The sequence below is a fragment of the Mastigoproctus giganteus genome, chromosome 5 (genome assembly GCF_048544385.1).
Source record: "Mastigoproctus giganteus isolate SK-2022 chromosome 5, ASM4854438v1, whole genome shotgun sequence".
In the NCBI taxonomy this organism is placed as follows: Eukaryota; Metazoa; Arthropoda; class Arachnida; order Uropygi; family Thelyphonidae; genus Mastigoproctus; species Mastigoproctus giganteus.
In genome coordinates this window covers 13,197,776-13,213,443 of record NC_143579.1, presented here as the reverse complement: position 1 = coordinate 13,213,443, position 15,668 = coordinate 13,197,776, and the positions used below count along the sequence as shown (strand labels likewise).

Here is a 15,668-nt window from a genome sequence, read left to right as displayed (position 1 = left end):
ATCTCTGGGTACGACCAGCCTGCCGTGCACAGAAACTGAACTTGGCCTGTTACAACGTAAGATCGTCCATCAGTGAAGACAGGATATAAGAGCAGGAAAAGGAATTAGAAAATGTGAATTGGAATATTAGCTTTAGAATTAGCATTAGTAGAGGCGTATGATGCAAGAAAGCAAGCTTATGCAGCATCACCCAAATGGGAAAAAAAAAAAAAAAAAAAAAAACACCACACCCCCATTCACCCCATCCGTTCGTTCCAAGTACCTGTCCAGCTTAGCTTTAAATTTATTTAGGCTATCAACTTCCACAACAAAGGATGTAAGTCTGTTCCACCAACCAACCACCCACTGGCTAAAAGCAAACTTCCAGACATCTATTTTACATCTGTGGTTCCTCAATTTGAATTTATGCCCTCTCAAATGATTATTCTGAGCAAGAGGAAAAATTCCATTAGCATTCAGCATGCTCAAACCATTCAAGGCTTTGAAGGCCTCAATCAGATCACCTCGCAGGTGCCTAGTCTCCAGACACTGTAATTTGCAAAATTTAAACCTTTCTTCATAAGAGCAAGCAACCCTTTGTTCCATTCACTAATCTTGTTGCCCTTCTCTGTACTCGTTCCAACAGCTCTACATCCTTCTTAAAATGGGGTCTCAAGACCTGTATACAGTACTCAAGGTGTGGCCTGACCATTGCCTTATATAAGGGGATAATCACCTCTTTATCCATGCTAGAAAAATTCCTGCATATCATTGATAAGACACTATGAGCAACCCATGCAGACCATCTGCACTGCTCAGAGAACTTCATACCTGCCTGCACAATTAACCCCAGGTTCTTTTCGTACTCTACCACTGTCAGTGTTGTACCACAGAGTTGATATGTCACTCTGGGGTTGCTGCTTCCCATATGTAGTACTTTACACTTGTCAATGTTAAACTTCATTTGCCACCTCTCAGCCCATCTGCTCAACTTTTCTAGATCCTGTTGCAGCAGCAGCATACAGTCAGTCCTCTTATAACACGATAGTTGTGTTGCTAGACACCCTCGTGCAATGCAAAATCGTGCAATATAAACAATAGGCCCTATGGGAAAAATAGGGTTAGGTGCCGACAACCCAAGATTGAACACATATTTGTAACCAAAACATTGCCAAACACAATAAATAATCATAATAAATAAGAATTTTATTACGATTATTACATAATAAAATATTGCTAATGCTTTTGCTTTCATCATAAGCAAACTTATTTTTTGTTTGATTTTCTATCCAAACAGTTGACAGCCGTTGCATCTCTTCCAATTCTTTGTGTCTTAATCTAATGGATTTTAATTACACTTTAAGTTGTTCCAGCTATGAAAGTTGTTTTTATTTTCTCTGCATTCTTTGTAATTCTCGGCGTTGCTTCATTTAGGTCTGTAGCCCGTGCAATATCATGGTCTTTCATTTCGCTCAAAGTGTTTCACAGTTTTTATATTTTTTCGCTATTGACAGTGGTGGACTGGCCAAAAGCCTTAGCATTAGCATTAGTAGAGGCATTTGATGCAAGAAAGCAAGCTTATGCAGCATCAGCCAAAAAAAAAAAAAAAAAAACCACTTCCACTTCACCCTTCTGTTCGTTCAAAATACCTGTCCAGCTGAGCCTTAAACTTATTTAGGCTATCAACTTCCACGACAAGGGATGGAAGTCTGTTCCACCAACCAACCACCTGCCGGCTAAAGGCAAATTTCCGCACGTCTATCCTACATCTGTCTTTCCTCAATTTGAATTTATGCCCTCTCAGGTGATTATTCTGAGCGAGGGGAAGAATCCCATCAGCATTGAGCATGCTCAAACCATTCAAGGCCTTATACACCTCTATCAGATCACCTCGCTGGTGCCTAGTCTCCAGACACTGTAATTTGCAAAACTTAAGCCTTTCTTCGTAAGAGCACCCCTTTGTTCCATTCACTAATCTTGTTGCCCTTCTCTGTACTCGTTCCAGCAGCTCTACATCCTTCTTGAAATGAGGCCTCCAGACCTGTATACAGTACTCTAGGTGTGGCCAGACCATTACCTTATACAAGGGAATAATCACCTCCTTATCCCTGCTAGAAAAATTCCTATATATCATTGACAATACACCATGAGCTACTCTTGCAGCCCATCTGCACTGCTCAGAGAACTTCATACTCGCCTGCACAACCACCCCCAGGTCCCTTTCATTCTCTACCACTGTCAGTGTAGTACCACAGAGTTGATACGTTGCTCTGGGGTTGCTGTGTCCCATGTGTAGTACTTTACACATGGGAAAGCCTTACCGGAGAAATGCCGGTGGGGCAGAGGCCAGTGAGATTTTAGCCATAAACCGTAGTATGAGGCCACTATAAAATTTCCTGGGAAAGAATTTTTGAGCCAGTCCGCCTCTGTTTATCGATATTGCTTTTTTTTCTCTCTCTGAATCTGTAGTGTCTTCACCAGGATGCTTCCTTTTCACACGTTTTAAGTACTTAACTCATTTTTAAGGAATAAAGCACAATTACAAAACAAGGAGAGCATGCTTGATACACATATACAAAGCTGAGCGCGCGTGTAACAACTGAATAAACAACGCCGTAAAGGCAGAGATACACTTTTAACAATTTTTAATAAAGCACATTTCTAGGGGTTACTACCATAAAAAATAAAAACAATTTCCAGTTGCGTTTCTGCTAGTGGAATCTGTTATAAACTGATAGTAAACTCAAGCTAATTGCATTTGCGATTATACCGATAGCTGGAATTGTGTTGGTTTTTACGTTATTGTGGTGAAATGTGTTTCCCCTTTATTGATATAAAACGCAAATATACTTTCGGAATCTTCATTTCATTCCTATTGTGTTACGTTCTGTTGGTGGTGATTCTGCGTTCGACTGCCATTTCTTGTAAACACAAAGGTGAATTGTGCATAAGCGAATTCGGTTCGTGTTATATAAGATATCATTCCCCTATTTATAAATCGTGTATGATCGAATTCGTGTAATGTAAACACGTGTTATACGAGGACTGACTGTACTGTCATTAGTGTCCTTAACAACCCTGCCAACCTTCGTATCATCTGCAAACTTGGACATTAAGCTTAATATACCATCATTAATATCATTTATAAATACAGAAAACAACAATGGACCCAATACTGAACCCTGAGGGATTCCACTAATAACATTAGTCAACGAAGAGCAGTGTCCATTGATTACCACTCTATGTCTCTTCCCACTCATAGCAGCAATTTGCCTCCAATGCCACACTGCTCCAATTTGTGCAGCAGTCTTCCATGTGCAACAGTATCAAAAGCCTTTCTAAGATCCAAATATACGATATCAAAGTAATTCCTTGCATCCAGTTCCTTTGTGACCACATCATAGTATGCAATCAAATTGGTCAGGCAAGACTTTCTCTTAACAAAACCATTCTGTGTCCGAGCTATAACTGAAGTCTTGTCTACATGATTCTGCAGTGCTTTTTTAACCAGTGTCTCCATTAATTTTCCTGGAACAGAAGTTAAACTAACAGGTCTATAATTACTTGTGTTGCCCTTTGATCCTCCTTTGGGAATTATGGTCACATTTGCACATCTCCAGTCCATGGGTACCTCCCCCGAGTCCAAGGAAGCTCTCATAATTATGGCTAAGGGTTTGCTTACTTCCTTTGCTGCCTCCTTTAATATAACTGGATAGATCCCATCCACCTCAGGTGCCTTTCTTATGTTTATCTTCAACAATTTCTCCTCCACTTTCCTCTCAGTTATTACAAAATCTCACTCACTGCCAGAGTTTAACTCAACTCTGGCATTCCGCTCCCTGAATAACTCCTCATCTGTGAATTTTTTCAATGTAAATGCAAAATACTCATTTAGTTTGTTAGCGACCTGAGCAGGAACATCAAAGTTGAACTATCAATATCCAGTGGATCAATCTGATTTATCACTTTCCTTCTAGAGTTTACATAGGTAAAGAACTCTGTTGTTGTTTTTTTTTTTTTGCATCCTTTGCCAAGGATTTCTCATAATCTGCTTATGCCTGCCTTTGGATCTTAGAAAGGCTTTTGAAGACTGCTGCACAAATTGGAGCAGTGTGGCATTGGAGGCAAATTGCTGCTATGGAAAAAGGGATGGTTGAGTAGGAAGAGACAGAGTGGTAATCAATGGACGCTGCTCATCTTTGACTAATGTTATTAGTGGAATTTCCTTTGTGACTTGGTTACACACCAGCTTATATCTATCATAGGCTTCCATGTCACCCATTAATTTATATGTATCCCATGCATTTTTCTTCTCTACCACGTGTCTCTTTAGTTTATCTGAGATCCATTTAAGCCCAAACCTTGAACAATATTTCTTAGTTGGTATGTAAAGCCTAGTGGATTCCAAGTAATTTCTTTGAATGCTTCCCATTTTCAATTTGCTGTAGGTAACATCATCAGTTGGTCCCACCATATAGAATTTAAATACTGTCTCAAACCACCATAGTCATCTTTACGAAAGCAAAAACCATTCTGTTTACCCCTGATGGTAGTTAACTCTTTGAATAAATTCCACATCAGCACCCTATGATCACTGCCACCTAGTGGTTCCTTTATCTATAGATTCTTAATGCAAGAAGAATCTCTACTGATAATCAAATCAAGAGTATTACTCCCTCTAGTTCCCTCCCGAACATGCTGACATAGAAAACAATCATCCATTATATCCACAAAAGCCTTGCTAGTGTGTGAGTGACCAACCCACAAATTACAGTCAATATCTGGGAAATTAAAATCCCCCATTATAAGACTCTCTTATTTACTGGTCCACTCTATTTCCCTATACAGTTCCTTATTATATTCTCAGAGTCAATAGGATCATAACACACTCCTACTCTCAATTTTGATCTCCCAATGCTTATGTCACGCCCAACTGACCCGACACTGCACTGTCCAGTGATGTCGACTGGCTTCACTTCCTTGGATTTTGTATTTCTTAACTAATAGTATAACCCCTCCTCGATTCCTATCTTGTCTATCCTTCCTGTACACATTGTACTCCCCAAATTCCAGTTCTGGATTCCTTATATCTGTGACAACACGTCTCTGATATCCCAACAATATCTGCCTTTGATGTTCTGAGCAATACCTCAAATTCATCAAATTTATTTACCAAACTTCTAGCATTGGTGTACATGCAAGTATACATGCACTTGTTCCTATTCTTAGCTATCCTAACACAACCCATGTGTTTACTTGTACCACAATGACTCCCAGCAGTCTCTGAAATACCCTGCATGTTGTTTTCCAGGCTGCTACTCATTCCAACAGAAGCAGTGGAAGAATCACTTTCACCTCTGCCAGTGGCTACTGTTAAAATATTAGTCCTTGTATTCCTCCCAAGCTAGCGGTTTTTCACCTAACACTGCCTCGATAGCATCAGCAAATATTCTTGCACCCTTTCTATTTAAGTGTATATCCCATCCCTGTAGAAGCAGTCTCTCCTGTTAATAAATACAGACCAGGCTGAAAAAAATTCTACCCCTTGAGCCTCGCACAATCTTTTCAGGGCGAAATTGATAGACAAGGCTCTCATCATATACTCCCTCCTATCATGTCTGGGTAGAATTGCAGACACTTTCAAATTCAACCCTAATTCATGGCTTTTTTTTTTTTTCGAACAGTGACCTGTACTTCTTAAGTAATTCTGTCGGTCTCCTACTTTTAATATCATTAGTGCCAACGTGTACAACAATATCACCCTCTGTGCCCTTAAAAATGATATCTGCTCATCGGTTTGGCTGAAACAAGAAGAAGAAATGAATCACTTATAAGTTTATCAAGTGGAAATATGCTGTACACCAATGGAAACAGTGAAAGGAGTGAAAGTGGAGTTAGTTTTCTGCTCCGTAAAGATAAAAAAAAAAAAACAACATTTTGGAAATCGAAATTACATCACCAGGGTGTCAAGACTGCTACTCAGGATTTCTAAGAGGTATAAGCTAAAGGTTATAATGATTTATGCACCGACATTGAGTAACTTGTTCCAGCAATTAATAACTCCCTCACTAAAAGAAAACTTTCTGCAATCTAATCTAAACCTCAATCTCTATAAGTTGAATTCATGGTTGCAAATTATGGAATTCTTTATTAACAGTGAAAATTCCACCTATTCATTCTTTTATTCCATTAATTTCACATTTTCACTGTTAGTAAAATCTTGTTTTAATAAAACAAGATTTTAAAAACTAAACTTTAAAAACTACCTTCATTCATTTTACTAATCTTTCTCAGAGCCTTATAAATCTCAATCAGGTCACCTCTGAGGTGCCTGGTTGCCAAGTCCTGTAGTTCACATAAGTCTTTCCTCACACAGACGTCCTTTTTGCCAATCTCACCATTCCAGTTAATCATGTTTGGACCCTTTCAAGTTGAATGTCTTTTTTCTGATGAGGTCACCACACTTGAACACAATATTCCAAATGTTGTCTTACAATTGCTTATAAATAGCTAAAGGTTTCAAATCTTTAAAAGGGTCAAGTAAAACTAAACTGACAGCAGCTATATTCTTTATGCGGCAATGCATCCTTTGGAATATAGGTAAATTTTCCCTTGGATGTGGGAAAAAGGATATTGTAGTGGAGAAATTTGACTCTAGTCAGAGAATAAATGATTTTGCAATAAACTTACACCCAGCGTTGTTAATTGGGTTGCTTGAATAAATTAAAAAGCAGACTGTGCATTTTTTTTTTTCCCCTGATGACTTTCAAACACAATCATTGGTATAAACAAAAGCCCTCAAAGATGCACACTGAACGTAGAGATGCAAATTTGCATTGATTTTGACACAGCTGCTTATTTACAAATCACTCTTGAGGAAGACACGATTTTCAAAAACTGCGTGATTATTCCATTAGTTAAGGCTTGAAAGATTTTATAGTGGTTAATGCTGAATTATTTAATATCATAAAAAAATTTATGCCAATATGCTCAGGAACAACTACAGCAGAATTTAAAAAAATAAGAAGTTAATATTCCTTATATTTTCATCTTTCCCCCTTACCTCACATTTTTCTAGAAAAGCATCCATATCTCCTCCTTCCTTACTTTCTCCTTTTTTGTTAAGGTCCCTTCGCTTCTTCACCTTTCCTTTTTTACTTTCCTTTCCTAAAAAATACATTGAAATGAAGTAAAACGTCTGAAATAACACGAAAGAACTATAACTATCTATCAAAATTAACTTTTTTATATACAGTAGTCCTTAACTTCCAAGCAATAACATGTTCTTGAACATGAGTCTAAAAGATGAGAGAGCCAAAAAAAATATTATAAAATCCCAAATTACGGTATACATTTTATATATATATATTTTTTTTTGTTATGAACACAACAAACATGAGATGTATTAGAACCTATAGTACTTAGTACTCTGCTTGGATTGGAGGTTGAGAAGACGAAAGAAGATATTTGTTGACATTAGACTTGAACTTCTGTAGACTAATTTTCAGGAAATACATATGAAGGAAGGTAGTTCCAGAAAACAGCAGATGAATGAATAAACGGGAAAAATGAAAAGTTGGTTTTGTAAGTTTAAAGTTGGACAGTAAATAGATGTTGACTAGTGGCGGAACATGTTTGGACAGTTTTGAAAGAGAGTGGGAATTATAGAAGCCAATTCAGAAGAACAGTGCTTATGGAAATATCTATAGAAAAGACATGCAGCAGAAACAGTATGTCTATGAGACAGTGAGTGGAGAGAGAGACTGTTAGAGATGAGACATTAATTAACCTAACTCCCTCTTCTGAATGGAATCTAGAAGACAGAGAGGTTTCGGGGGCACTGCCCCAGATGTGGGAACAATATTCGGTGGTAGGCCAGATTTGCAATTTCTACAGAGTCAACAACTGTTTGGAAGAAAAATAACGCCGAGAATGGAAGAGAAAACCCAGTTTTTTAGACGCAGAGAATGCAATATTTGTATTGTGCTTGTGCCAAGAGAGATTAGAAGTCAGGGTAATCCCCAAAAGATATATATCATCTTGCCTAGAAATTGGAGTGTCAGCAAAGATAAGCAGAGGAATCCTTTTTTGCGAGATATAAGACAAGAATGAGTTTTAGAAGAATCAGAAGACTGAGTTTTAGAAGAAATCAACTAAGTTGTCTTTGCCCCACTGGCGAATTATCTGGAGATGGGCATTTAAGGAATTGGTAGCAGATATTGAAGAAGTTGAAGCTGATTGAGCAGGGCAAGGTTTTTCAAAATGGAAAGTGGAATGCAATGTGCTATCATCGGCAAAACAATGGATAGGATTTCCAGTCAATGGAAGAAGGTCATTAATATACAAGAGGAAAAGAGTTGGGGGAAAGAACTGAACCTTGGGGGACACTGGCATTAGTGGAGAAGTTAGAAGACAGAGAGCCATCTACCATCACCCTCAGTGAGCGATCAGAGAGAAAACTGGATAACCAATTACTAAAAACAGTTGGTAAACCATAAGATGGAAGCTTGTTTAGAAGACCTTCATGCCAAACACAATCTAATGCCTTTGAGATGTCAAGAACAACTGCTTGTGTTTCACCAAATTTTTCCATTGAATTTGTCCATAAATGGGTAAAATAAGGCAGAATATCACCAGTGGATTGACACTGATGGAATCAATACTGGCGATCGTTGATCAGACAGCAGGTTTCTAGGTAGTTTAAGAGTTGGCAGATAATCGATTTCTCCATTACTTTAGAAAGAGTAGAAGTAATTGCAATGGGGCGATAATTAGACGGCACGGATTTGTCACCCTTTTTTTTAGGAACTGGCTGGATACGAGCAAATTTCCAAGTAGAAGGAAAAACACCTTTGGAATAAAAAAGTGAAAATAGGTGGCAAAGAACAGGAGTAAGTTCAGGAGCACAGGTTTTGAGAACAAGTGGAGAAATACCATCAGCACCTGGAGCTTTCTTAGCCTCAAGATTCGTCAATCCTTCTGACAGAAGACCACAGAAAGCATTCAATAGAGCGTGTTGGGAATGGTTGGAGGTGTTTTACTAAGTTCATTAAAATCAGTTGGAAGAAACTGGGATGCTAGCAGCTCAGCTTTATCCTTGGCCGAAGTGACAACAGATCCATCTGGTTTTGACAGAGGTGGGAGCAAAGATGGGCAAAAGTTGTGACGAATGGATTTGGAAAGAGACCAGAATGCTCGGCTACCATTAGGGCAAGAAGCAAGTTTTCTACTCTTAGCCTGTTCAAAATCTAGTTTTGACTGATTAATAACTGCTTTACAATTGTTGTGAGGTTTGGTGTAGGCAGAAAATGAAACTGAAGAATTGGAAACAAGTCAATTACGATATGCAACATTCTTTTCTTGAACAACCTTAGGGCATTTACTGGAAAACCAAGGTTTAGATAAAGGACGAGATTTTAAAGTGGAGTATGAAATAAAGGATTCCATTCCTACAAGAATAATTTCACTGACACGATATGAGCAAACGTTGACATCAGAAGTTTTGAAACAGTAATCCGACCAAAGAAAAGAAGTCTCACAGGTCATCCCATTTTGCATTCTTGTAATGCCAAACAACATTAGGTTGGGAATAGACATGAGATAAAGGCTCCCACCAAGTTGTGATCTGAGGTGCCTAAAGGCCCACCCACTTCAACCATGTACTTAGAAGGGTTGTTTGTGAGAAAAAGATCAAGCATGTTGGCTGTATGGTTAGGATTGTCTGGTATTCTTGTAGGTAAATGAACAATCTGTGCAAGGACATTAGTAATTGCAAAAGCCTCGGCACCTAAACCAGCTGGGTCGGTGCGGCTAGAAAACGGATGTCAGCTGGAGTTGTCAACATTAAAATCACCAAAGAAAATTACCTCACTGTTAGTAAAGCTGGACTGGAGAATGTCAAGTTGCAAAGAGAGGAAGTGAAAGAGCTCCAAGTGATTAGTTGAGTTGGGAGAACTGTAGAGACAACAGATGAATTTGACAGAATGAGACAGAGAGATTTTAAGCCGGAGAAGATCGAACAAAGGAGATTCCAAATTACCAAGTCTCTGACAGTCAATATCGGCACGGACATATGCACAAGTACCACCTTTGAGGCGAAAGGAATCATACGGCGAATAATTTGGGCAACTGAGATGAGCAATAGTTGACTCAATCGATAACTGAGATTCTGTCAGAAAAAGTACATGGGGGTTTGGCAGATATTTGTGAAATGAACTAGGAAGTGTTTGGGAGGTTTAGATCTTTTCACAGATAAACTGAATCTATTAGTTTCACAATTCATGGTGTATTCAATAGAATATCACTCAAACGAATAACACTCAATATGCTGTTGAGTGTTATTCATTATATATACAGTATTTTTTTAACTGCCTAAAAGATATATCTGGCATCAATGTAATCCTTAAGGATAATTTAAAATGCTACTTTCTTACCACACTCAATGTCTTTTTAGATGAAGTTTTCATACTTGAATACACAATGGAAACTTCATTTAAAAAGACATTGAGGTTCTTGAAAAGATCCGAAGGTTGGCAACTTGAATTATGAGATCAGCAAAAGGAAAACCGTATGAGGAAAGATTTCGATTATGTAGGTTACAGAACTTGGTAACCAGGCACCTTAGAGAAGGGATCTGATTAAGGTTTCCTTCCCTAAGGGATCTTAATCAGATCCCTTAGGGAAGGGATCTGATTAAGTTCTGGATCAGATCCCTGGATCAGGGATCTGATCCAGAACTAGGGATCATTAATTCAAATTAAAGGAAAGAGGTTCAGACTAGCTTATATGCCGTTTTCTTTTAACCAATGAGTTGTTGATTACTGGAACCAGTTTTCTCTGAAGTTCAAGCTGACAGCTTGAAGAAGTTCAACTGGTTGGTTTCATTAATGAGAAGGGAAGCACAATTTTTATTTCTTATTTACCTCTTCTTTTTTTTTTTTATTATTATTATTATATTTTTTTTTTTTGGTGCAGAAAAAGCCTCCAGATCCCTTGCATTAATGGCTAATATGTTATAACCACCTTTCTTGGCAGTTGCCGACAGTTTGGTAACTCTGGAGGGCAGACTTAACTTTTTTAGAACAATGAAAATTCCACCTTCATTCATTTTACTAATCCCTCTTAGGGCCTTATAAACCTCAATCAGGTCATCTCTGAGGTGTCTGATTGCCAAGCACTGTAGCCCACATAATCGGAATCTTTCCTCATATGGTCATCCTTCTGCTGATCTCGCCATTCGCATTGCACATCTTTGGACCCTTTCAAAAAGCTTGATGTCTTGTTTTTCTGATGAGGTCTCCATACTTGAACACAGAATTCCAAATGTGGGCTTACAATTGCCTTATACAGTGGGCTATGACCTCCCCATCTCTACAGGATGATGTTCGATAAATCATCAATAGGATATCCCTTCGTCAATGTCATTTATGAAAATGAAGAACAGCATTGCTTCAAGAACTGATCCTTGAAGGACCCCACTCCTGACGTTACACCAATCTGAAGAATATCCATTAATCAAAACCTTCTGGCCTGCAGCATCTTAGAACTTACCAGTAATCCCAACCTGTTCAAGCTTACACAGTAATATATAAAGTATTACTGTATAAGCTTGTCACATGCTGTATATTACTACAGCATACAAGGGGAAAACTACAGTAGTCCTGTAGTCCCCCCCCCTCAGTTAATCGATAGCTGTTGCATTTTGTCCACGTTTCAATTTCAGTTTTTACTAATTGTAGTTGTTTTTCAATGTTAGTCATGCTCGATGATCGACAGGAAATAGCACAATCGTCAGCACACACATAAGTTTCCACCATAGCTGAGATGCCTTCAGTTATACTACTGGTACGCGATGCAAAAAGAGTTACGCTAAAATTAATCCTTGAGGTACTCCTTGTTTTTGCATGTGAATTGTGGACAACTCATTCCAGAATCGTATTTGAGAGGTCGAGAGATGGAGAAAATTTTGAATGAATCGAGGCAGGTTAACCTCTCAGTCCAAGGTAGTGTAAGTCTTGGAGAATTCCATATTTCCAGATTGTGTCAAATGCCTTGTTAATATCAAAAGTTATCGTTACCATGTGTTGTTTTTTTAACATAAGCACTTCGAGCACGAGCTTCAATTTTGATGTGGACATCAGTTTTTAGCTGAAGCATATACTACAGCTCCATAAACTAATCAGATTAGAGCATAATACAGTAAACCACCGCTATTCGCAGTTTCGCGATCGCTGATTTAATATAAAATGAAACCTAAAAAAAATGTGAATTTTAAAGTGCCATGAATATTTTCAGCCATAAAAAAACATAAGCGTGGCTAAATTATCTTTCCCGGTCAAAACAGTGTTCAGTGGGTTGGGGTAGAGGGGTGACAAAATCGCGAGCGTGGATGTTTCTCGCTAATCCTTGTTCAGTATGTGTTATGCGCTTGTCATGGAAGGTTTCGTCGTTTGCTTTTAATTTATATGCTTATAAATTCAATAAATTTATCAATTTATAAATTGATATGCTTACAAAAGTGATATCTGAAAAACAGGGCCTCTGTAGCCGAGTGGTCAGGAGCGGGGAGTGCAGTAGCACATGCTCTTTGAGTAGATCGGGGTTCAAGCCCCTGACTGCTGAATATGGTCAATCTGCCAACCCCAACTAGACCAGCGTGGCAGACTATGGTCCATTTCCCTCAGCATGAATTGTTGAGGAGGCTTCCATCCTGCAGTGGGTTGATAATGGCTGCACTTCTACCTTTTTTTTTTTTTTTTTTTATCTGAAAAACAGACTTTTTCGAGTGTGTTAACAGAAGAAAGCGCCTTTATTGTGGACAAGTTCTTTTTTACCCATACAAAAATATGGCTACGAATAACAAGGGAAATGTGAAAATATCAAAGAAGGTGATGACATTAGTGAATAAAATTGAGTTATTAGACAAAATTTCTAATGGTAAAAGTGTCTCTTCAGTGGCAAAACATTATAAAATCAATGAGTCAACGGTACGATCAATCAAAAAAATCGGAAGAAAAAATCCGCCGTAGTGTCCGTAAAAACGCGCTAACTGCTTCAAAAATTTGCTCTGTAACTCGTGATGTTAAATTAGAAAAAAATGGAAAAGGCTTTAAATCTGTGAATAGAAGACCGAACTCAAAATAAAATTCTGTTAAGTTCACTCATCATTCGTGAAAAGGCAAAACTCCTTTATCAACACTTTAGCAAAACTGGTGATAGAACGGCGGGATAAGTTTTTTTGCTAGCAAAGGCGCTGGTTTGAAAGATTTGTTTGAAATTTCTAATAAATATTACATTTAATATTAAATTGTTTCTTATTTTCATTTCGATGCCATATGCTTGCATTTCCCTATGTACAGTCATATTATGAAGGTACATATAATACATATATAGACAAAAATTTAGACTAGTTTTTCTTATATATTTCATATTTTGGAACGGAACCCCTTTATTACTATGGGAGCCATAACTCAGTATTCGAGTTTTCGGTATTTGCGACATTTCTCAGGAACGTAACCCTTGCGAATAGCGGGGATTTACTGTAAAAGCAATCATTATCAGACAGCACCCCAAAATACAGCATGAAGGATGTTTAATTTCTGTTATGATGGAAGCCAAACTGAAGGAGTGTTACAGCATCTTGTTCTTTGATAATCCAGTTGAGTCTCATGTGAACTATCTTTTCTAGGATCTTTCCTAACCAGCCAGTCAGAGATATTGGACGATAACCATTGGGGGAGAAAACATCTTTACCCAGTTTTGCTATGGCTACTATTGACTGATGCCATATATCAGGGTAAACATTCTCTTCAAAGTTTCTATTACAAAATTTCAGTAGTATAGATTGAACTGGAGTTAAGGTTGCAGAGCATTATGTAGAAAATCATTTCGAGAATTATGAATAGCTTCGTTGAGTTCAGTAATAGTGAACGGAAGGTTACAGAAATATGACTGATTTGTATCAAAGTTAAATTTTATATTTTTTCACAGACATCTTTGTGCATTTAAATGAATCTTCATAAGATTGCAAGGATGAGGTGACAGCAAATGTTTCAGCTAATGCCTCTGCAATATCAATAAGAGAAGAAATATCCATTCCTTTCCAAGACAGGATTGGGGCCAAAGTTTGCTGACACTTTCTACTGAGGGTGCAGATCTTTCTCCTAATTATTCTGGAGTCAGTGATTCTACAGATAGTAAAAGTGAATCTAATCCATGCATCCTGTTTTGCTTTCTTACAAATTCAGCATTTTGGGGGTCAGTGTTTCTGCAAATAGTAGAAGTGAATCTAATCCATGCATCCTGTTTTCTTTCCTAGGAATTCACCATGCTTCAGCTTTCAAACGTTTATAGTTTATAAGGTTCTCCATTGTAGCATTTTGGAAAAAAATGCACGAAGCTTTATTTTGCTTTCTCTTAGCAAGAAAGCAAGCTCTTTTCTACCAACCATTATATTGTTGTTCAGTAGTATTTGATTTCAGTATTGAACAGGCAGCAGCATCAAGTAGTACAACTAAATTCCTAGTGCCATTACTAATAGAAGTAGTAAGGATCAAATGGCTATCAAATTGGATTGTATTAAAAAAATGTTCCCAGTTCACTCGGTGAAAATTCCAAGTAATTCGTTGGTTGGAAGCATAGTTTGTATCCATCTGTAGTTTGCAAATTATAGGAAAGTGATCACTCTTGTGAAGGTCGTTTAATACTGTCCACTCAATGCTAGGATAAATGGATGAGGAGCACATGATCAGGCCCAGAGTGGAGGTAGATCCTGTGTGCAGGTAGATATATGTACACCATTCAGCAATGATGTTAAGTGATGGTTAACAAGTACAGTTTTGATCATTCTTCCTCTATTATCCATGATCAGAGAACTCCACAAAGGGTGACGAGCATTCAGATCACCTAGAAGGCATACAGGGTGGGGCAGTAGATTTAGTAAATCGTCAAGTTCTGCCATGGAACACAATATGTTTTGTGGAATACAAAGGGTACTAGGAAAGTTTTGCAATACAACTTTGTTTATTTAATTTTTTCAAAGTAATTTCCTCTACATTCAATACTCCTCTCCATCCTCCGAAACCAATCTTTAAACCAGTTCTGCCAAGTTTCACTAGGGAGTAAAGCACACTCGTTGTCCCAAGCCCGTAGAAGGTCCTCATCACTGGAAAACCGCCTCCCTTTTAGCTTAATTTTCACATGCGGGAACAGTGCAAAGTCGCAGGGAGCAAGGTCTGGACTGTAGGGAGGGTGCTCGAGAAGTTTCAGTCCTGTCGTGGTCAAATATTCGGTGCAGGCTTTGCCGCGGTGAGCTGGAGCATTATCGTGATGGAGGTACCAGGTGTCCATTCTTGACTTTGGCCGCAGGTTCTTCATACATCCAATGACTTTAGGCAGGCATTGTTCAGTATACCACTTAGCTGTGACTGTCTTCTGTGTGTCCAAAACGACATGTTCCACAATTCCACTCGATTTGAAAAATACAGCTATCATTTTCTTCCTTACAGATCGGGATTTTCTGACAATTACGGGTGTGTCGTCATCATCAAAGACCCAAACTTTGTTTTGAGCCTTGGTCGGCAGATCGTAATAGTACAGCCAAGTCTCGTCATCTGTCACGATGTTGTTCACATACCGAGATTGTCCCTTATCAAACTTTTTTAACATCTCCCGGCACCAAGTCACACGTC

General features: G+C 38.3%; 1 protein-coding gene across 5 annotated transcripts in view; it reads right to left on the bottom strand.

Annotated features, from left to right (window-relative positions):
* LOC150085178 (eukaryotic translation initiation factor 4 gamma 3-like) overlaps nt 1–15,668 on the bottom strand; it is a 791,506-nt gene that overhangs the window by 282,729 nt on the left and 493,109 nt on the right. For all 5 annotated transcript variants that reach the window (XM_090373913.1, XM_090373915.1, XM_090373911.1 and 2 more), the window contains one exon: nt 7,043–7,146. In XM_090373913.1, the coding sequence (XP_090230039.1) occupies nt 7,043–7,146 (104 nt within the window). The remainder of the gene's footprint in view (nt 1–7,042; nt 7,147–15,668) is intronic.